This window comes from Electrophorus electricus, chromosome 5 (assembly GCF_013358815.1).
Source record: "Electrophorus electricus isolate fEleEle1 chromosome 5, fEleEle1.pri, whole genome shotgun sequence".
Taxonomy (NCBI): domain Eukaryota; kingdom Metazoa; phylum Chordata; class Actinopteri; order Gymnotiformes; family Gymnotidae; genus Electrophorus; species Electrophorus electricus.
The window spans coordinates 11,120,812-11,143,056 of record NC_049539.1 but is presented as its reverse complement, the minus strand read 5'-3'; the positions used below and the strand labels follow the sequence as shown (position 1 = coordinate 11,143,056).

At 38.1% G+C, this 22,245-nt stretch overlaps 4 protein-coding genes across 4 annotated transcripts; 3 read left to right on the top strand and 1 right to left on the bottom strand.

The window, feature by feature from the left end:
• The first annotated feature begins 1,361 nt into the window (after nucleotides 1–1,361).
• On the top strand, nucleotides 1,362–5,520 carry etsrp (ETS1-related protein). Its single transcript, XM_027005273.2, has 8 exons — nucleotides 1,362–1,429; nucleotides 1,726–1,807; nucleotides 2,807–2,917; nucleotides 3,085–3,159; nucleotides 3,823–4,014; nucleotides 4,279–4,518; nucleotides 4,605–4,723; nucleotides 4,915–5,520. Exons 2-8 carry the CDS (start codon nucleotides 1,726–1,728, stop codon nucleotides 5,185–5,187), a joined length of 1,092 nt encoding a protein of 363 aa, XP_026861074.1. The 5' UTR covers nucleotides 1,362–1,429; the 3' UTR covers nucleotides 5,188–5,520.
• An 870-nt stretch (nucleotides 5,521–6,390) lies between these two features.
• On the top strand, nucleotides 6,391–17,676 carry LOC118241441. Its single transcript, XM_035526449.1, has 9 exons — nucleotides 6,391–6,716; nucleotides 9,177–9,404; nucleotides 9,642–9,766; nucleotides 10,235–10,411; nucleotides 10,834–11,043; nucleotides 14,979–15,261; nucleotides 16,017–16,052; nucleotides 16,942–16,974; nucleotides 17,211–17,676. The coding sequence occupies exons 1-9, from the start codon at nucleotides 6,452–6,454 to the stop codon at nucleotides 17,480–17,482; spliced, it is 1,629 nt and encodes a 542-aa protein (XP_035382342.1). The 5' UTR covers nucleotides 6,391–6,451; the 3' UTR covers nucleotides 17,483–17,676.
• On the top strand, nucleotides 9,086–12,833 carry LOC113574405 (caspase-4-like). Its single transcript, XM_035526642.1, has 7 exons — nucleotides 9,086–9,404; nucleotides 9,642–9,748; nucleotides 10,235–10,411; nucleotides 10,834–11,071; nucleotides 11,252–11,371; nucleotides 11,805–11,914; nucleotides 12,059–12,833. The coding sequence occupies exons 1-7, from the start codon at nucleotides 9,137–9,139 to the stop codon at nucleotides 12,155–12,157; spliced, it is 1,119 nt and encodes a 372-aa protein (XP_035382535.1). The 5' UTR covers nucleotides 9,086–9,136; the 3' UTR covers nucleotides 12,158–12,833.
• Nucleotides 17,677–18,622: 946 nt separating the features above from the next.
• On the bottom strand, nucleotides 18,623–22,245 carry si:ch211-225p5.8 (uncharacterized protein LOC555567 homolog). The gene is made up of 5 exons (XM_027005393.2): nucleotides 21,807–22,245; nucleotides 21,076–21,254; nucleotides 19,910–20,147; nucleotides 19,175–19,334; nucleotides 18,623–19,021 (listed from the first exon to the last, which is right to left on the bottom strand). Exons 1-5 carry the CDS (start codon nucleotides 21,856–21,858, stop codon nucleotides 18,976–18,978), a joined length of 675 nt encoding a protein of 224 aa, XP_026861194.2. The 5' UTR covers nucleotides 21,859–22,245; the 3' UTR covers nucleotides 18,623–18,975.

The following is a 22,245-nucleotide window of genomic DNA, read 5'->3' as shown; positions in this document are numbered from 1 at the left end:
ATACGGTCTTCATAAAGGTTTTGTACACTGAAAAAGTTCAATAGTATCCCAAATGGTTCAATTGGTATCCCAAATGGTTTCCCAGTTGAGGGGTGTGGGGTGGTCTCGTGTAATCCGACTCTGATTGTAGCCTCTTCGGCCAACAGGAGTCTCAATCACGACTCGTGTCTTCTACACTGTGCACGAGCTGGTAACTAACTTTTCCAGATGTATTTTTTCTGCGCGTCGGAGGAAAGTGGCTAGAGGTGTTTGTTTATACAAGGCCCTTGGGTTGGCCTTATCTACCCAAACCACTCACGCCGTGATTTCAAGACTCCTTGGTTTGTAATTTTACGGGCTATTGTTCTCTTGAATGGCTTTTAAAGATAGGCTACCAGTAATCCTGATTAAAGACGAAATAGTTCTAACGGCCCCATTTCTATCGTCTAGTATGGCTTTGCATTTCTCTCCTTAGATTCCTTTACTCAGTTGCTCATTGTTGAGGTATTATCAGTATTGCCAGTCAGCCTGTAATAACTTTTAAATAATCTGTTTATTCGTCTGCTAAAATGTTTTGAGGTCAAATCTGAGGTCAATTCACATTCACGTCTAATGCTTTAAATTCATAATAATTTCTGTGTATCAGCACACACCATTTATTTAAATATTGATGGGACCACACAGTAATAAAGAAATTGCTTGATTTATTCAAGTGTTATTTCAGCAGGGTTTTTTTGTTTGTTTGTTTGTTTGTTTTTTGGTTTGGTTTGAATGTTTTTTCTCTGAACAATGATTTATTCAAAATGTTATCAATATTGTTTGACCGCAAATAGATGTGTTGTAATTAGGCCTGTTGTCTCTGGGAAAATGTGAATGGTTATTTTAATAAATGGTCGGTTCATAGGCCTAAGTAGTCTACGTTTCATTCTGTTCTCCTCCGGTTACACAACATCGCCAGGTGTTGCCCATATTTTCGGTATGCCTATGCTGTTTAGGTAAATCTTGAAATAAGGCCCGCCCACACCCTTCCATTTGTCTATCTTTTGAAAATAATTAAAGTTAAGATACTACAATTATAATGTAAACAAAAACAACAATAATAATAAGTGTTACGTTTGATTACTTTATGATCCTTCAAAGTAATATACAATGATAAGAAAGATGTATTTTAGAACTGATTCTACTTCACATTATGTATTTTCTTTTTTACTGCTTTATGAATGAAAAGCTAAAAAATCTGTGTTCGTGACTCCTCTCTGACGTCATGATGTGTAAAGGGGCCTTCAGTCACGAAGCAAAGCGCATTCCTTTGCAGACTCACCCGCACATATATGGACACGCCCCTTCGTGTGCTGCCTCTTTATAACGGAGCGGAGTATCGCACCAACAGTCAACAAATTTTAAGGCAGCACGCAAGCCTGTAGTAAACCCCCAGCCTTCGAAATCTAAGGTAAGTTCAGATTTTTATTCTATGCAGAATCGATGTTTTTATTATATATGACATTTTTGAACTGTAAGTTTCTGACACTTTCTCTCATAATTAGTGTAGAATTCTAAAAAAAAAAAAAAAAAAATTGTTTTTTTTTTTTTTAAATAATGGATAACTAATGGCTATTCTGAACTCTGTCAAAATTGATTGTATTCCTCATCTGGACTTTACTTATCACTTCTTAATTGCTATATTCTTTAACCAGTGTTTAAGGCAAATTTGTAGATGATAAAATCATGTACAAAAATTGTCCCTAGATGGAAATGTATCAAGCTGCATATTATACTGAAGACTTCAGAACTCAGGAGGTTCCAGGAAATTTTGACTTCAGTTTATATGGTAATAATCTAATTTAATATTTAAAATCTTAAACTCTTAATCTAGTGTTTCTCTGGCTGTCTTTCTCAACATTTGTATTTTACACTCTTCTTGTTAATGTGACTGATTGATCAGGTGCTTGTATTTGTAACATTCTTATTTGCTGTATCCTTGTGGGAAAAGATTGTTGGATTTTGTTAGATTTAGGTATTTCTCCTCTCAAATTTCCTGAGTCTGTGTGCAAAACATTTCCTCTGGCCTTCAACTGCAAACTACAATCAAAGAAGCCCTGTCAAAAAAAAGACCCTCAGAAGTGGACCTTGACATCTTGTTTGCTTGCACTAATTCATCGCTCGTCAGGAAAAAGAGGCTGTTAGGATACATGTGTGGACCCAGTGAGGAATGTCCAAACTAGGGTGCAGAAACAAGAGGTGGTCAGGTTAAAGATACACCTTTTTTTTCTCTCTCTGCTCCCTCCCTCTTTTCCTAATCCTTTCCTCCAGACTTCCTCCTCAAACGGATTTAGCACCCCCTCTCCTCCCCTTTTCATCGTCCCTATGTCCCAGAGCCTCAGCCTGCTTCCTCCCTGTCCAGCCCAGTTTAGACTGGGGGAAAGCTTGCTGTAAAGGGTGGGGCTGCTCCAGAACAACGAATATGACTCCATTTTCTCACTGAGATTTGTACAAGTCCTGGTTTTTTTTTGGTTTTTTTTTTTGCTGAACTGTGTTCAAAGGGGTGCTTAGGTCACAGTGGTTTTATAATCCCTATTCTGCTTAACATTTTGGTTTTGCAGTGCCCTCCACCACAATTTGTCTTGTTACTGTCACCACAGACTTGGTCATTATGGATCTGTACCCAAACATTTGTAAAGCTGCTTTTTGACCACACAAATTGTAAAAGCACTATATAAATAAATCTGATTTTCACTTATACATAGGCTGAACCAGAGGTTATTTGCAGTATGGGCTATAGCTTCTCTTGAACTGATTAATTTTGATATCTCTGATAATGTACCCACAGACTACAATGGTGAAGACCTGTCCTTTTTGTTAGACAGCAAAGGACCTGCCCAAACGCAGTACACAGACACTTATGGAGAACTGCAGAAGGAGCACATGAACAGTTCCAAAGGTGAGCAGTAAAGTGAGAAGTTCACTGTGTCAAAGCAGGGAAAAGATGCAAGTGTTGCAGTGCTAAACCTGGCCTCCCATTCTATCCAGCTCAGCATTAAAGAACAGTGTAATCATTGCAGTCTAATGCTGAATTAATGAATTCACCTATGCAATTTCCTCTCCTAGTTCATTCTACTGATCCTGGCTTATTTCATCTAGACTCCTATCCAGAGTTTAATGGCTGGGCAGCATATACTAATGGTAGGTATCACTTTTTTAACCATTTGAAAACAGTCCATTGGGATTTCTTAAAAGTGTTGAAAGTCTCTTTTGCTCTATACAATTGTCTTAAACTGCAAACTAGTCACCATGAAGATATTCCAAGATTAGTGCTCCTATTGATAAGTTTCTTTCAAGATGAATCATAATGGTTCAGAGCTTTACAAAAGGTGTAAAAGTCCTTACTACAAGCTTTATGTAGATGAATATATATGAGCCATGCCACGCTATGACTAGACTCCAGCACCATTGAGATTTAGCCATTGATAGGATTGAGAACTAAACACATCCTTTTCCATTTTAAACTGACAGTACAACAATCATAGTTCCATGACTATGAATTAGTTAAATGAATAATTGACTAACTTGGCCAGCAAAGCACTATTCTATCTGCTACAGTCACTGATAACCAAAGTAATCTTGATGGTGAAACTGTATCTTAAACTACCGCATAGACACAGATATTACATATTACATAAATACATATATGACAACATCTGTTGTAAAAAGCGCTATATAGATATATTTTGAATTTTGATTTTGATATTACATGAGCTATGATATGAGTTTCCATTGAAACTTCCACTATAGGTAATTAGGATTGTATATGTATCGATGTATCATAGTATACCTTTCTGTTCTTAGTTCCAGATGGTATGGAGACGGAGAGACAGCAGGGAGGCTTTCAGGAGTCTGGCACTCAGACATACCAGAACCTGCTGCCTCCCTGTCCCCCATCCCAGAGCAGCCCATTCGGCTCTGCTGTGGATGGCAGTAGCATTTACCAGCCCACAAAAGAGCTCGGCTGCAGTGCAGCATCTGCCTTAGACCACACAGGTAGGAACCACTGACAGGTTGAGTGTCTGCTTCTGAAAGTGGTAATAGTGGTAATTGATCAGCTAACTTGAGCTCAAGTGGTTTACCAAGTGATAGCTGTTAACACATCATGCCATTGAAGAAGGTGCCTAGAAATTTGCTGCATTGCAACAGTAAAATTTTACAAATATTTAAATGTTACATTCTACTTATTTATACCTATGCTAGTATTCATCGTGTGTAACTCATTCATATTTAACAATCTTCTTTGTCTTTGTGGTGCAGGTGATGCAGAGAGGACTTATGGTTTGTTCGAAACAGAAGCACAAAGCAGACCCTCACCTTACTGGTCAGATTACTCTTCCACCAGCTACTACAGTGCGTTGCTGGGGCAACCTCCCTCTTCCTCATCCCCTGTTCCTCAGCCTTCAGAAACCTTCTGCCCCCGTGTGGCCAAGCGGCGTACTGCACCCTCTCAGAGATCAGACAGGGAGGGTGAGCTGGCAGGGATGTCTGCTTACCCAGGTTTGATTTTTTTAGAGTTAAGGATAGCCTAAAAATGGATATCTAATTTTGTCATTGGCATCTTGTAATGGGTCATTCTTTTACAGGATCTGGGCCTATTCAGCTATGGCAGTTCCTGTTGGAGCTTCTGCTTGACTCTGCATGCCATAACTTTATCAGCTGGACAGGAGATGGCTGGGAATTCAAGATGTCTGACCCTGCAGAGGTAAGGAAGTGTTCACAATTCTAGCCTGCAGCTAATGCACCTCTCAAAGTAAGCGAATGCTCAAGAAAGAGCCCATAATGATCATGAACTTTACACTAGCTCTACATTCATACATTGCTGACATTTTGTTTTTTTGTTGTTGATATTGCAACAGCTGACTTATGCTCACCATTTTGCTTGTCATTTAACAGGTAGCCAAGCGTTGGGGCCAATGCAAGAACAAGCCTAAAATGAACTATGAGAAGCTGAGTCGTGGCCTCCGTTACTACTACCACAAGAACATCATCCACAAAACAGCCGGGAAGCGCTATGTCTATCGCTTTGTTTGTGATGTTCAGGGTATGCTTGGGAAGAGTGCCCAGGAGGTCTTGGCCAGTATGAACATCTCACCATCCAACACAGCCTCACCAAGATTAACAGTTGCTGCAAAGTCAGAAGACACAGGTGATCTGTGGCCACATTAGAAGGGTAGGAACCTTCACAGCGCTTTACCAGAAAAGGAAATATTATTGAAGGACTTATTTGGGATTCTAGGGATTTTGTATCCCAAGAGGCTCAAGGGATTTTGCATCTCAAGAACCTATGAAACTGACTTTGATCTGTGGATAGTGGGCATCTATTTGGATTGTTTTGAAAACGTCTGCATCCACAATTAATTGCAGAACTCATCAGCGCTGCTAATAATGGAATCAATTTTTGGTATCTCACTATATGGATGAAAAACTGATGTAAATCATTTCACATAGATGCCTGGGCATTATCCAGTGTCTGTTGATAATAAATGCAATTTGACTTTTTTCCACATGTTTTTCAAAATGTTAGCTACCTCTTTTTATACTGAGACACCTAAATGATGTACTTTATGAACTTTGAATATTACAGTTTGTACTTTGTACTAATTTGCTGTTTCAGCATCAGATTGTGAACTATTGTAAATAAATCGTGGTATAAAATCAAAATATCAATAAGATTATTGATGATCACTCAAGTAATTGGCCGATAATTCAATGCCGAAAGCTGTGGTAGCATCACTAATTTGTTTCAAATTTATTTTGAGGTCAAAATAATTAATGGTTAAAAAATGGTTTAACTAAACAATGGGACGAGGGCTTTGTCTGGGCTACATATTGGTAGACAGCTCAGTCATGGGAGCAGTTTCAAACCAGTATAAAACATTAAATATTTGTAATTATGAATATGTTTAGCAAAAAGTAAAATCTCTCTGTCTCTCTATCACTCACTCACACACGCACAATCAAACAGCCTACACATACATTCAAAACACAAACTGGCATTTTTTTTTAACATCCTTTTTTTTTTAAGTGATGCGGCACAGAACGCTCAAAATAGGCCTCCAGACTAAACATAATGACCTAATCTATGATGTATCCCCGCTAATGAATATCCTGGATTTTGAACCAATCACCCTGGTTTAGAAACAACATGGAGGCTATTTCATTCGGCTTTCATTTGTCATGTTCAGTTTTCAGTGTGCAGGTGTTCCTCTTCTGTTAAATGAAGAGGAAACATTGGTCGAAAAAACACTGCGCTATAACCTCATAATATAGCAATCAAAAAAAAGTTTAATTTCCTTCAGGCGGCGCTGTGTTCACACAGATAGCACTTATTACCGCTCTCAAGAATACAAAGGGATGGCACATCCCCACGATATCATATGTTTGTGGGAAGTTCATCTAGAGAGGACTTACGAAAAACTAAAACGCCGCCATGAAAACGATTAAGGACTATCTGATTGATGCTTTCGATGATCTACAGAGTGAAGACCTAAAGAAATTCAAAAGTAAATTATCTGATCGTAAAGAAGAACCTCGAATCCGTCGAAGTGCAGTCGAAAAGGCAGGAGACCGTACGGATCTAGCAGATCTAATAATAAGCACGCACACTGAAAGAAAAGCAGTGGAAGTGACTATTGACGTTTTAAGATCAATCGGATGTAATCAGGTCGCCGAAGACCTCAAAAAGGAAAGTCAGGGTAAGTAGGCTACATAATTATACAATTATTAAGATGAGCAGTATGGTTAAAAAAAAACAAAAAAAAAACAAAACAAAACAAAAACAACAATGTGCATTCACTTTTACTACGTGTAGTGAATTTCTCACGAAGCTAAGTAAAATAGCCTACATATAAGTCACCACAATGTGGTAGGTTTGGATCGTAGTTCTAAATAAATATAGTATATAATCAATAAAGTAAATGGAAATATCCAGCATTTAAAAAGGTATAGATGTGTTATTCTTTACTCTAGCTTGTGACAAATGTAATAGCCACAGCTAACCTACCTCATTCTTTTTACTTAGCTTCGTGGGAAAGTCACTACACTACAAGTTTCGAATTTGACTGTAAATAATTCTCCCGACTTCTTTTTGCTTCGTTCGACGTGACATGACATAAAACGATAAGGGGCCCCAAAATGATTTTAGCCTAGCCACGAAATGTTTTTCTTCTAGAACAGCCAGAATTGCAACATTAAATACAGTTTTATCGGCAGTAATTAAGCGCAACACTAACTGAAAAATTAAAAACATTTTGAATATTTTTGAAAACGTTTTTCATTGATAAAATATAGTGATAGCGGAAAAGGAGTCAACAAACATTCGACCAAGCCATATATAACATCACCAAGCACAATTTATTTCACTGAAGAGGTCTAACATTACATTATTACATTTAGCTAAGGCTACAAGCGGACGGCATCGGTTTACGTGTTCACGTTCACTAATAGTAAAAAGTCCTTTCTACCTATCTATAAATTAGCTTATTTGTTTGTTTTTTAAGAACCTACATTGTGCAAAATTCCCCAGCACACCATACCCAAGTTCTTAAAGAGTGAGTAGTGCAATGGCTTTATGAACATGAAAACTGAGAGGAAAAAAAACACATCCAGGGCTGACAGCGAAACATACGGGGCTGACGACACACATGTTTAAAAAAATGTACTTTATTTTTACTTTCTTCATTTCCACAGGATGAGTTCACCTGATGTTGGAGAGGACGGTTTTAAAGTGGGACAACCCCTACAAGTTCACAGAAGGAGACAAGTTGCTGCATCAACCCAATAGATAAATGTTTAATTCTACATTGACGAAAGTTGTCGAAACACGTTCTTGCTGTATTCATCATGAAGGGAATCATATATAAACATATTTGAACATATTATGTTTTGTTTTGTACATTTTCTGTTATCTGCTGTTATGCAACTTGTAACTAGTCCACCGCTTGAGCTGGAGTTAGGGTAACCATTACACCTAAAAATAAATTTAACGATTCCTCTAAAGAATAAAGAAAAATGAAGGAGGAATTCTAATAAATTTGTGCGAAAGTCTCTTTATCTCTAAGTTAACAAAACCGATAGGACGAGAAAATGGAATGTAAAGGCAGTCTTCAAGTTGCCTTGAAAAAAAACAAACACTTTTTTATAGGTGATTTCAAACTTTTGCATAACTCAGTCTCGGTTGCCAAATCAAATACGAGCAAGAGTGGAAGATATCAACAGGCGCGCATATAGTCTGAGCGATGAAAGGCCAATACATGGTTGGAAAAGTATTAGGAAAAAAGAGACACGGCATCGCAAAAAAGACTGCTGATGACGTCACGATTGACTTCGAGACGCGCGGAGAAAGACGTCTTAATGAGTGTACGGTTACAGGTCACATGGCGTTAAATGCTATGGAGTATAACATTTGGCGATGACTGGTTTAGTCATTCGGAGCCATAAACTATAATGGCTTACCATAATCACACCAGCTGAATGAACAGCAAATCAAGAAAGAGGATGGTGCTAGCACACGGGGGCGTGGAGGTGAAACGGAATGAACTCACTCTAAAGCTGTCGACAGTAAAGACATTAGCTGCTGCGGCTGGCATTTTCAGTTTCGTAGCACTTCACGGTAGCCTACGTGAATGGACAAAACGTATAAAATAACCTGTAAAGGGAAGGTTGCTGGTTCAAGGTGGGGCTTGCCACTTCCAACTTGCCACTGTTGGGCCCCTGAGCAAAGCCCTTCACCCTCAATTGCTCATGTTGTACTCACTCATAATTATAAGTCGCTTTGGATAAAAGTGTCCGCTAAGTGTATGTTTGATGGTTGCAATTTGAAACCTGTAGAAGATTTTGCGCAAGAATTAAAAAAAAAAAGTTTGCGCGATTATAAAAGTAAGAAGAAACAAAACAACGAGCAATAAATGGCCTAATTCAAGCCAACTCAAAAGATGAATAAAATGTAAAGACCAAGACCAGTTGTGCTATATTTCTAGCGTTGTTTCAAGCGAACGAATCATAACACCAGCATCTTGAACAGGAATTGACGCCATTCACTTCTCGAATAAGGGGCTGGCTTTAATCTCGAAAGTGTCTACAGATTTGCAGAACTGAAGGTATTGCTCTTTAGAAAATGGAGAAATCTGTCTGGAATCACATATGCGACGTTTTAGATGACCTGGGGAGTTCAAACCTTAAAAGATTTACCGACAAACTATGTGACTCTCGTCTGGAACCGCGCATTCGACGGAATAATGTTGAGGGGAAAGATGCCAGCGACATCGCGCGCCTTCTTATAGAAAAGCACACTGAAATACGGGCGGTGGAGGTTGCAGTCGAAGTTTGTCGCTCTATTGGCTGCAATCAGAGCGCGGACGAACTAGAAGACACTGTCAAAAGACGTGTGTGGGACTTAACACATGTTTACATTTTACTTATCACTTATTAAATGTAATAGAATTTTACTTCCTTGATGTAATGTAGCCTACATAACATTTGTCATTCAAACACATTGGTCTTTAACCGATTGCTTTACTGCAAATAGGTTTCACATCTGATTCGGCTGTTTAGTATCGTTTAGTAGCGAATATACGTTTATCTTCATGATTTAATCTTTGATATGTCTTCTTTGATTCTAGAATGTCCAGCACCCCAGGCTGTGCCCTGTCCCCCGCGCGACGTTAATACTCTTACCGCCAGCACCTTGCAGTTCAAACAGAGCATTATTCAAGAAAAAGGAAATAATGTGAATAACCCCTTACCTGTACAAAAAAAAAGGCTATTTTGTTTTTGTTTGGTTTTTTTCATTTTCTTTAGCCCGCTACCCTGCGGTTTTCTGGCTTGTAAATTTATGCATAGGTGTAGTGTCCGATGGTGGCAGATGGTGGAATAACTCCTGCTCACACTACTCCTATAATGTGTTAGTTTGAGTGGTGTGAGTGATGTCTCCCTGAAAATATGGTATAAAAACAACAGCTTTCTCTCTTTTCTTAATTGATAAAAAAGTAAATTTGAATTGTTGTTGACTGCAGCTGTGAATGACAAGTGTTGTAAATTACAGGCCTGCAGAAACGCCTTAGTGTATCAAAATCTTGTGAAAATAATTGAGTTATAAATTTAGTTTTAAATTTGAAAAATTTTATCGCTTTGTAAGTAATGATTTGGCTTCACAGTTTAGCCTGTATTACTAACACACATAATTAAATAAACGGCGTCTGTCCTTCTTACTCAGATTTACAATGTCAAGGAGAAGCATTCAAGGAAGCGGTTGGCCCTGATCATCAACAACGTGGAGTTTGGTAACGAGAGCATGAAAAGAAACGGAGCTCAAAGAGATGAGGAGAACATAGACAAGCTGCTGACAGCTCTGGGCTATGAAGTTGTAAAACACGCCAACCTCTCTGGAAAAGTAGGTGCACAAAATTAGTGGGTTAACTGGGGTTAAGCGTCTCCATGATTTTGACTTTTGTGCTAATGCAAATAAAATGTGACATTCAGTCCTGATCTCATGAACAATCAGCAGGAAATGTGGTAAGTGGGGATGACTTTGAATTCATGTGAATACAATTTTAAGGACATTTTAAGCCTCCACCTTCCCCAGCCTGAACCTTAACCACACATACCTTTTCAGTTTCTTATGCAAATGACATTTTTGACCGGTCTGTCCTGTTGCTGGTATTTTATTTACTTTATTTAATTCATGACAACATATAATTAATGTTAATTGCTATAATTTATTTATTGTGCTTCCTAGAGTTTAACCTACATGCTATGCAATGAACATACACCTATGACTGCAGCAGTAAATAAACTAACTGATTGTGTTTGCAGGAAATGGATGAGAAGATAAGGGACTTTGCTAAACGCAAAGAGCATGCAGACTCAGACAGCACCTTTGTGGTTATAATGTCCCATGGCAAGAGGGATGCCATTCTGGGAGTCAATTATGGACCCAGCAACACATCAGATGTCCTTCCTGTGGATAACATCTATGTCCACCTGAACACCAGCAACTGTCCTAGTCTTCGCGACAAACCAAAGGTTATTCTTATTCAAGCATGCAGAGGAGGTATTCCTAATATGTAACTTGTTTCTTTTTTCACAGTTGCTTGGTAATTTGCAGAGAAATCAATTTGATCAGTTAATTTTTTGTAATCAGTTTTACAGAAAATCAGTTAATCAGATTAATTTAAAAGTGAACTTGAAATTGACAGAACTGTTGTTCAGACCTTCAAAACCATCTGTTCAGGTGAGACTGGCGGTGTGTGGGTTTCTGATAGTGAGGAAACTGAGCCGTGTAACTTTGAGAGTGATGATACATTTGTGCACAAAGAGAAGGATTTCATCTCACTGCTGTCTTGCACACCTGGTGAGTAAAACAATCCAAATCATTGATTTATCCATGTGTTATCAGAATAAACCTGTGTTTTTTTATACCTTATCTCAGCTTGATTTCCCAAAAGCACTGAAATACAAAGATCTATGATAAATGGTAGAGCGAGTGTTACCCTGAACACTTCCTCCATCATTTCAGATTATCTTAATACTATGTTGTTTTGGGGACATGAGGTCCTGCTTTGTAGTGTCTATACCAAGTGAATATATATTTTTTATGACTCAAAATGTTCTGATAAATTCACACTTGCTCTAAATCTAACCCTCAGCGAGACATTGTAGCCTAGTGTGATCTTTGAGCTTGTGGATGTTGGGTAGACTGCTTGCTTTTCTGGACTATGGACAAAGCTTCTGACTGCGTTATATATTATGGCATGACATAAACTTTGTTAACCTTTCTTCCACAGACACTAAATCCTACAGGCATAGAGAAACGGGTACATTATTTATCAGATACATAGTGGAGGTGTTCAACACTAATGCACATAAGGACCACATTGAGGAATTGTTCAGACAGGCAAGTTCAATTTAGCCTTAAGAGTAGTTTAAGTAAAAGCTTTTGTTTTTCTTTCAAACTCTGGAAGTAGAGACTTCAATAATACAGTCAGTTCTTCTAGCTGAAGAATCTGTTGTCTTTTTCTTCTCCTGTCCAATCTTATAGGTTATGATGCAGTTTGAGGATTTCAGTACACTCAAACAGATGGTGTGTAAGGACCGTACCTCTCTGGTTAAGCTTTTTTACCTGTTCCCTGGACTCTGAGACTCTTCACCAGTCATTTCTTCTTGAGATTAAGTTAAATGTTCTCCTGTGGTACCCTTAAAAGACACAATGTTAACATTTTTAGCAAGATGGTAAATATACACAATGAATTAAAACATTCAACTATCAAAATAAAATAAAAATAATTTTTCATATAGATTAAGCCTTCCTATATCTATATTATTTTGCCTGCTGTATCTCTGCTAAGCTTTACCTAGTTGTGTAATTCATTTTAATTAAAAAAGAACCTGAAGATTTCTCTTTCCATGTTATAACCTGGCCTGCTGGCTAAACATTTGTTTCCTTGCATTGTCCTGGTTTTCAATGTTTGTTCCAGAAAATGTATTGTGTTTTGAGTTAATGTACTTTGTTAGGGTTGATCATAAAGTAAAGTCAGGGAATGTCCTGCATATCAAAGCACATTCATAATCACTTAAATTCAAAACTAAACCTAGTATGTCTTCCCACCCAACCGAAAATGTTCTTAACAAAGAATGCATTTGATTTGTATAGATTACCCTCATCAAATGTTTTATAAAGGTATGCTGCTGTTGGCAAGTTTACTCAATGCCATGATATGATAGCAGAAAAACCTACTCCTCTCACGATTAGTCCCTCCCATCTTCCGTGTTCCGTATTTTCCCTGTCTTGTGTGGGTTTTTTTTTAGTTCGTTCCAGTTTCGTTTTCTCCTCCCCTCGTTTGATTTTCAACGCCTGTCCCTCGTTTAGTTCATGCATTTAAACCCTGTCTTGAGCTCTCTGTTCTAGCTGTTCATTGAATGTTTATTTCGTATGGTTATGTTCCTTTGTACTCTGTGCCTGTGAGTTTATCCTAGCTTTCGTATTTCTTAGCCCCGAGTTTTTCCTAGCGTCTTGTTATAGCCTGATTCCCCCAAACGAACATGTTCTAAAACAATAATGGATTTGACTTGCATAGATTACCCTCATCAAATGTTTTATAAAGGTATGCTGCTGTTGGCAAGTTTAGTCAATGCCATGGTATGAGAGCTGAAAAGCCTACTGCTGTCAGCCTGATTCCCATGTTTGCCTTCGTGTGTTTGTTTTGTTATCATGTATCCACGTACTCTCCGTGTTGGCTCTTTGACTCTGTATTGCTTTAACGACCATAATAAATCTCGCTCTTCTCCGCACATGCGTTACAACTCCAACTGATTATTTCTTCTGAAATGAGTGAAGGTAGAGGGGCAATCATCATCATCATCATCATCATCATCATCATCATCCTAACAACACTGTCATTGGTAATAATCTTTATTAATACATTTTGCGTCTAAAATTTCTAATTTATTTTCAGAAAAAGATTAAACAAAGTTACATGACCAAACTAGAAAACAAAATGAGAACATTTCAAAAAGTTCAAATAAAATATGTATAGAACTGACAAAATAGTGTTCTGGAGAACTATTCCATTTTTTAGGAGTTATATAGAAAGAAATCTTCCACCAATTGAACACACAACACCTACACTCCTAAGAGTGCATATGTCGCCCAACCCCCATCTCCTACACTAGAGGTAAGTAATGAATCATATTCTAGAACAAGTCTTTTCAGTTTCTCGTTCAGGTGAAATACCTGCGGCATGTTTCCAGAGAAATGTTTTTCTGTATTTTTTGTAGCATACGTTGGAGTTAATTCTATTTTTACCCTTCAAATGGTATGTTGGCAGAGATAACTTAAGGTGTACTATGAAGGGTGGGTATTGCTAAAGGCATGAGCATCTTATGTGCAAGTCAGCACAGACACTTATGCTGAAGAGTTCCAAAGAAAAATATAATTACTATCAAATCAAAAACAGATCTGAGATAAGACATGGTAGTGGAGAAGGTGCTGTTGTAGTATGTTGCCATTGGCAGATTTAGCATTTCTGGGGCCCCAAGCAAAGTTATGTCTGGTGCTCTAATGAAAGATATTTTCTTACTGCAGTCAGCAGTGAACCATTCTGGTTGCTTTTACTAAATTTTCTTTATTTTAAAGGCGACACCTGGATACGAGGCTTTTAAGGTTGTGTTCAAGAGTTATGATTAGCTAGCTAGCGTTTTACGGTGTCTCTGATGTCGAACAATGAAAGAATTAATGCGTTTAGTTCTGGTGGCCCACGTATTTGCGTGGTTTGCGTAGTGGTTAAAAACAACCACTGCATGCTGCAACAGTTTATTCATCCAAGACTGCAGATTACTTGAGAGACCTAAAATTAAGTAAACATAACATTTACATTACATAATCACTGTAATGACTAAGTAGTGTAATATAATGTAATAAAATATTTATAAAATAAAAGTTACATTATAAAATAGAATATATGAACTTTTTTGCCAGTATCTTATATTATGCTGGCATGAATGGTATAAATACACTTTAAAGTATCATGTTTGAACCATTTTTATTTTTTAACATTGTAGTATAACTTCAATTGATGTCTGAAAAACTTAATAAAGTTGAAGGTTAAAACATTTAACACTTAACGAAGACAGCCGAAGGATGAAATACTTCACGAAAATACTTCTGCTATGTATGGCATCACACTGTGGTATTTTCTTTCATCCAGGCAAAATAATCTTTCTGTTTGTGATGATACAAAACGTAAAAACAAAAGGAGTTTTCTTATGGCGTCCGTTGTCCACCGACCAAAAACAACTTGAACGGCATACCATGTCGTAATTACGACCTCCGAGCTAGTAAGTAGAAATTACTGAGGAGGACTGGAAGGCAGCGTAAGACGTCCTACTTTTTATGAAACTTCCTACCCGCTCACAAAAAGACACGCCTTAAAAAAGATCATTTGCCACTACCTTCAGCGTAGAAGCGCATGCTTTACATAATGGAGAAAACCACATGGGACCACATTCACAACACTTTCGATGATCTGAGCGATGAACAGTTTAAACTGTTTACCGACAAGCTGGTGGATAGTCGGATGCAGCCGCGCACTCGACGAAATGCTGTAGAAGGAAAGGACAGAAGCGATGTGGCGCGCCACATTATAGACAATTACACTGAAACATCCGCGATAGACGTTACAGTCCTGATTCTTAAGGCGATTGGATGCAGTAATGCTGCACAAGAGCTAGAAGGCCTTGGTAAAGGTAAGTGATTACATTTTTGCAGTTTTGCGCTGCTCAAATGTTATTATTAGTATGTCATATGGGGCATTGGAGGAGTTTTAAAATTCTTCCAATTTGGTTTCATTTTCATTTTGAGGTTAGATGAAGCTTAAATGGCTTCAGATCCAACGTCCCCAGAAAGTTGCTCAGGAAATTAGAATTTGTGCAATTGTCCCAGTGTTAATCCCATTTTAACAGTTAAATAAACTAATAAAGATAATATGTCAAGATATCATATATAGGCTGTCACTATTCCACTTTTATGCTTACACGATGATGATACTTATATAATCACTGTGTATGTAAAGGTGTCGCAATAATGGAATCTACAGGACGTCCCTATAGTAAAGGAATCAAAGCACAGCCTTTCTTTGTTGGCGTTTATCAACGATTTGGACGGTTATTAATCAGCATGTTTTTAATCGATTGTCCCGCTAGACTTTTATCCTTTCTTTTATTTAGCTACATCGCCATAAATATTTCACTAGACCACTTTGAATATACCACCTGCAGTAGATGGGTCTAGCCGACATTACAGTTTCACACGGCTAAAAAAAAAATTAGAACACACACAAAATGAATACTCCACACACACCCCTCTTAGACCACAATTCTCTGCATATAATGAAAATTTGTAAAATCTTGTCTGAATCTTGTCTGTTTTACCTGACGTCGCTTCTGAATGTCTGACTGATTTAGCAAACGAGGAAGTACAGTATGATTTTCTTGGTTTTCAGCAGGGACTCCATCCAGTGCAAACATATCAGCTTCAGGTAAATAATTGTATTTTCTCATTTCAGTGACATCTTTACAATAGTCAGGGGGAAAAAGAATAAAACATTTTCTTCAGCAGTTTTCTTAAAACGTTTTCTTCAACTAAATAGGTTAGCAAGTATAACACGAAGTTTAAGGGACATTAGTAATTACAGATTTTTGCAATATAGCGGCCCCTAGTGTTATAGAAATAAATGATAAATGAATACATAAATACAATTTAAAACAAGTAAATAATAATAATAATAAATATTTCTTCTTCTTCTAATTATTATTTATTAAATTATGAAGAAACTAGATGACAATGGCTGAATAAATACTAATGTAGATTTGATAAAAATCGATTTATCAATTCTATAGATTGACAAACACAAGTGATTCAGTAAAGAATACAACTATATGCATTTAATCCAGTCAGTCACTCAATATTTACAAGAGGCAGCATGTAGCCAATATGCCCATCAACTATAAGTAGTGTGTTATACGGCTTGAATCTCACCTGGTTAAGCAGGCCGAGCAAGATGCTAATAACACCTGATAAATATGTAGGTCATCCTAGATACGTGCATCAGCATATTTTTAACTGATTGTCCCGCTAGACCTTTATCCTTTCTTTTATTTAGATACATCTCCATAAATATTTCCCTAGACCACTTTGAGTAGACCACTTGCAGTAGATGGGAGTAGCAGACATTACAGCTTCACATGGCTGAAAACAAATCAACACACACACACACACACACACACAGACACACATACAAAAACACTCCACACACTCTTAGACCATAATTCTCTGCCATCATTTCTTGGAATAAAAATGTCTTTTCTAAATGTCTGTTTGACCTGGCAAATGAGGAACAACAATATGAATTTCTTGGTTTACTGCAGGGACATCAACCACTGCAAACATATCAGCTTCAGGTAAAGAAATATATTTTCTTATTCAGTGACAGTTTTACTACAGGAAAAACAGAATAATACAAGTTCAGCATTACGACTAAATAGGCTAGCAGGTAGAGCATGACCTCCCCTTATAAATATGTATAAGAACCAGTCAGCCTACATCTGCTATGATCTCATGCTGATCTTCACTCTGATCTCATGCTGATATTCACTCTGATCTCATACCGATCTTCACTCTGATCTTATGCTGACAGCATGTTCAGGCGCTGCCTTCATCGATGCAAAGTGGTCAGATCTGGTACAGCGAACCACTGGGTTGGAAGCCATCTTGGACATTCTTCTGATGCGGGGCATCCTCACCGATGAAGAATATTCCAACATCATGGCCGAGCATACGCAGCAGAAGATGATGAGAGCATTAATCATAGGGCCCATGAGAGCAGCTGGTGATGGAGGGAAAAATGCTCTGTATGAAATCCTGATGAAGCAAAAACCCTATATGATGAAGGACCTCGGGGCTCAGTGAAAACTTTAACAAAGAGCCAATAAGTTGACTGTCAGTGTACCAGAAAGTTGTCAGATGTATCACTTACATTTAATTGTAAACAACCTAACAGTTTGCAGTGCAATTTTAGTAATGTCTTTGTGTGTCTATGTAATAACGTCTTTATAAACTTTCTCAATAAAAAAGACATTATAAATAATGTCTTTATAAACCTTCTCAAGATTTCTTTTAATTTCTCACTGTCATGTCTAAATACACCACACTGTACACCACATACACCAATCACAGCCCTCACAGACCATACACACCAAATACAGCCCACACAGACCACACACACCAATCATAGCCATTGGACACCATACACACACCAATCACAGCCCTCACACACACCACACACACCATTTCCCTCACAGACAACATACCAATCACAGCCTTCACACACACCAGTTACAGCCTTTGCACACCACACACACCAATCATATCCTTTACACACCAATTACAGCCTTCATGCACCATTTACACACAGCCATTCACAGATCACACATACCAATCACAGCCCTCACCGACAGCGCACCCCAATCACAGTGCACATTCACTTCCCTGGTCCCAATCACCAGTTTATATCCTTCACCTGTCCCTCATTTATCATCCCTCTATTTAATCCCCACAGTGGGCAAGTCCAGAGCGTCGCACTGATGGGCCCTAGACTTCCATTAGGGACTTTGCCAAACATGATCATGTCATACATTATAGGAAGCACCTTTACTTTCTCTATGCAAAAGGATGCTTTTGTGTATGTCACTTGTGCCTCACCCCTCACTTCCAAATGTCACAAAAAAAACTATTTCCTGGCTAGTAAACATGTTTGAACATCACATAAGGAGGTTTTTAATTCAGCAATAATTTAGCTGATGGAGAAAATGTAATCATCTATACAGTCCTGATGCACTTCGGGCATGCTACAATAATGTTCCTGTCTTTCTGATTCTGAAGGTGCAGATGAGTATTTAACTGACAAGTATTACATATACTTTGTTCAACTGAATTGTTCATTGTTTCAAATAAAACCCAATACGGAGCTTTTTAACAAAACAGACTGATTGTACTATATTTGTTTGTGCTGTGGTCATCTGAAGCATGGTCAGGAAACACAAAAAATAATCAAATTCATATGCAGTAATTTTTAATTAATTGTTAATAACAACTTAACAGGAAATAACCTGCCATGTAAATTATAAAACAGCAACCTCAACACTTCATGCACCTCTTCTGTAATATTTCTGAAACTCTATTAAGACTCTGTTATGCTGCATTGTCACAGCACTGGGTTCACCTTCTGCTTGCAACAGCAAAGCTTTTAAGTATTTGTTAATGCTTACAGAAGAAAGTAAAGACACAGAATTGAAATAAATACAACTTCAAAATCTGCACAATCTTACAATCATCCCAACCAGTTTTTACAGCAATCATAAGCCTGTGCACCAACATGATGATAATACTGGTCAAAGAAGCAGTTACTCCAAATGCACCCCGTCACAATTGTCCTTTGCCTCAGTAAGTCTGTAAAGTCAAGAAAATAAAACTGGAGCTTAATGTCATTCTGAATCAGAGTCAGACTCATATAAATTTCAAGGGAAACATAAACAAGGTGAATTAAGATGAGGGAATTCTAATCATTTTTCACTGGGCCATACAATAAGAAAAGGGACTCACTCTTTTTGTGCCGCCAAGGCTTTTCTGGCAACCTCAGCTTCATTTTCAGCATAGATCTTTTTATAGCAGTATATGAGCGTTCCAATAATCCACAGCTGCAGGAAGACTATGACCACATACATCATAATCTCTGAAATCACTGCGGTCAAGGCACGCTTGGCTGGAGAAGCAGGAGAGAGGAAAACAATATGAGGGGTTGAAAGTTGGATGAGAGTGCAAACAAGATGTGGGCACAGAGTGAGAGGCAAATGTACAGAACACACAAGGGGTTCTTTAATGAAAAGCAAAAAACAAACACAGACTGAAAAAAAATGGCATCAGCAGTAAAATTGCCACAATAAATGTAAACATCAGAGTAGCAGGTTCAGAAGTTGACTGTGGAGCTCGATTGTGTGCTGGAGATGGACACCTGTTGGACTTAAACAGGAAAGTGAGATGGGGAACAGGTGCAGGGAATTATACAGGGAATACACTGGTGAATGGGAGCAGATAAGTGATTGTGAGGTACAATTAGTGGATCTTTGGCTGGTTGACGAGTGGAGCATGACACAAGAGACAAGAAAGATAATGATGATGATGTTATTAATATAGTCCTTAATTAAGTAGCTGTTTTTGTACATTTTGATTGCAGCTGAAGGGGCAAGGAAAGCATTATAATACAAAGCAGAAACACAAAACATAATGTGCATCTGGAACAGAAAATTGATAAAATTGATTGAGAACAAAAGATATCACCTTCTGGCACAACAGTCAGCTGGACTGTTTTTTGTATTTGGATGTGTTCTTCTCCTGCAGGCAGGAAGAGTGTGCGCTCAAATGTGCAGAGGAAGGTGCCTGTGTCATTGAACGTGACATTATGGATGAAGATAGCGCCGATCTGAATGTCTTCTGTCCCTTTCGTCCCATGCCACTCAAGCCGATCCTCAAAGTCTTCATGAAGAATGGTTGACAATGGGTAATCATAATGGAAGATCTAGTAGGGAGACACCCATTGTTTGGTAAAGTAGGACTGGTTACAAAAACAGGAGCTTCTTATTTTTAGAATGTCAAATGGTGAACCTAGAGACATACAGTCATTCTAATCTAACATAGATGCCTCTAATATTGAGATGTTGCTTAACTGAATTGGGTGTGTTAGATGAAGGTTAAGCACATGCTCTCCAGATGGGTAGCTACCTTACATTCTTTCATATTTGTTTGGCCACCCGGAAGAAAAAAAGCCTATTTTTTATGGATGTTTTAACAACCCTCTTTAGCTTCAGTCATGGAGATCCACAGCATCTTATAGTTTATTGTTCTCTTAGTGTTGGCGCATTTGGTTCGACTCATCGTGGGTTTGATAAGATGATGAGTTGAATCAGGTGTGTTGGAACAGGTAAAACATTGCAGTGGTGTGGCACTCTGCCTGCTCATCCCTGTATAAATCAGAGATCCACACTTCTATACAGAGAAGCCTTGTGAATATGGGAGTTTTAGCTCCAACTGATCAGTAACACAATAAATAATGTCTCTTGGTAAATATATCTGGCTCAGTTGGACAATTCATCTATAACAACTCAAGGCACTGCTAACTTACAGGCTCTTAAATTTAACAGTACATGCACAGATGGGCATCAACACTAAAGTAAATCACGTTTGAGTTATTCTGACACTCCATTGGAGCCTTCTCCCACCTACACTTTGCACTGTAAAACCTTATTAGAAGTTGCAGTTTTCCTTCCTTTAAACCATCAGCATCAGTTAATTATCAAGAAGTAGGTGTGTGGGCTAAACAGCACATAGTATAGAGTTACATCCCTGAGGTTTCAATACCAGTTTACATGAAGATGTCACCCCATCTTTATGGTGTGTTCATGAGAACATGACTCCAGATTTACAGTGTCTTTGCAATCCATACTTACATGAGAGAACTCATCGGCTTTGGAGGATTTGAAGTGCCAGTCCACAGTGGTGATTCCAGGGACCTCTTGTCTCCTCTTACAGGAAATACAGCCCAGCATGAAGCTATCTCCAGCCGCTGCTTCTGTCAAAGAGTCCACCTCCACACAGATAGCACAGCACAGAGGTGCTGTCCACCCCACTAGCAGGGGCAGTAATAGAGTCACAGTAACAACACAGCCACAAAAAAATGGAAGTGGAGGGAGGTCAGTTTAGATCTAAGCACACTGGATTCAGATGGTCTTAGTCAAACTGATCATTTGAACCAGTGGTGATCCTGCTTGGTTGGAATGAATACCTGCAGCCAGACCAGCCCTATGTGGTTGTGGTTGTTTGTTTTGTTTAAGATTAAATATTTATAATATTAGGGTGGGCAAAACAGGACTAGCATAAGCATACATTTCCAGCATATTATGGCAGCTGTCAACAATACTTCCGTCCCATCTTTTGGGGGAAATACAGCGTCTATTACTGCTTCAGCCAGTTTTAGGCCAGATATATTTATTTAAACAATAATATCCTGCAGCATATAAAGTATGATTATCTCACTATAAACAGAACTCCCAAAAAGTATCATATGATTGTAAACTAACTGCGGGTTATCAGCACTTCCCTTCTAATAAGCCTACATAAAAACATATCATAAATATTGCGATTCACATAGAAGTGTAAGAAAAAATGTTTGCCAACTTACCGTATACAAAAAACATTACCAGAGATAAAAATGGTCTGAATTTTCGTGACATTGTCAGAAGAATGACTATGAAGTGGATTAACAAATTGTCAAAAAATATTCTGAATGTCGTTTGGTAAAAATCTTATTGATTCTGATAACAGTGCAGCCGCATTTTCTCACTTCGCTGCGTTGTCAATGTGATATCGCAGTTCTTCTTATTTCAGTGTAATAAAAACAACTCTGTATGATATATATGTATAGATCTATATATAAACAAGACTTGTAGACTATTGTATCTTCGATGTTTTCTTTCAAACTCCGTGAAATTTCCAAGTAAATCCACTTTGGTTTTCGGAAAATAGCGTCCTCCCGTCTAGCTCTCGTGTTTAAAGAGATAAATTTAGACCGTGTGAATCTATGTCTTAATGTGACACCCCTGCAATTCAAGATGGTATTT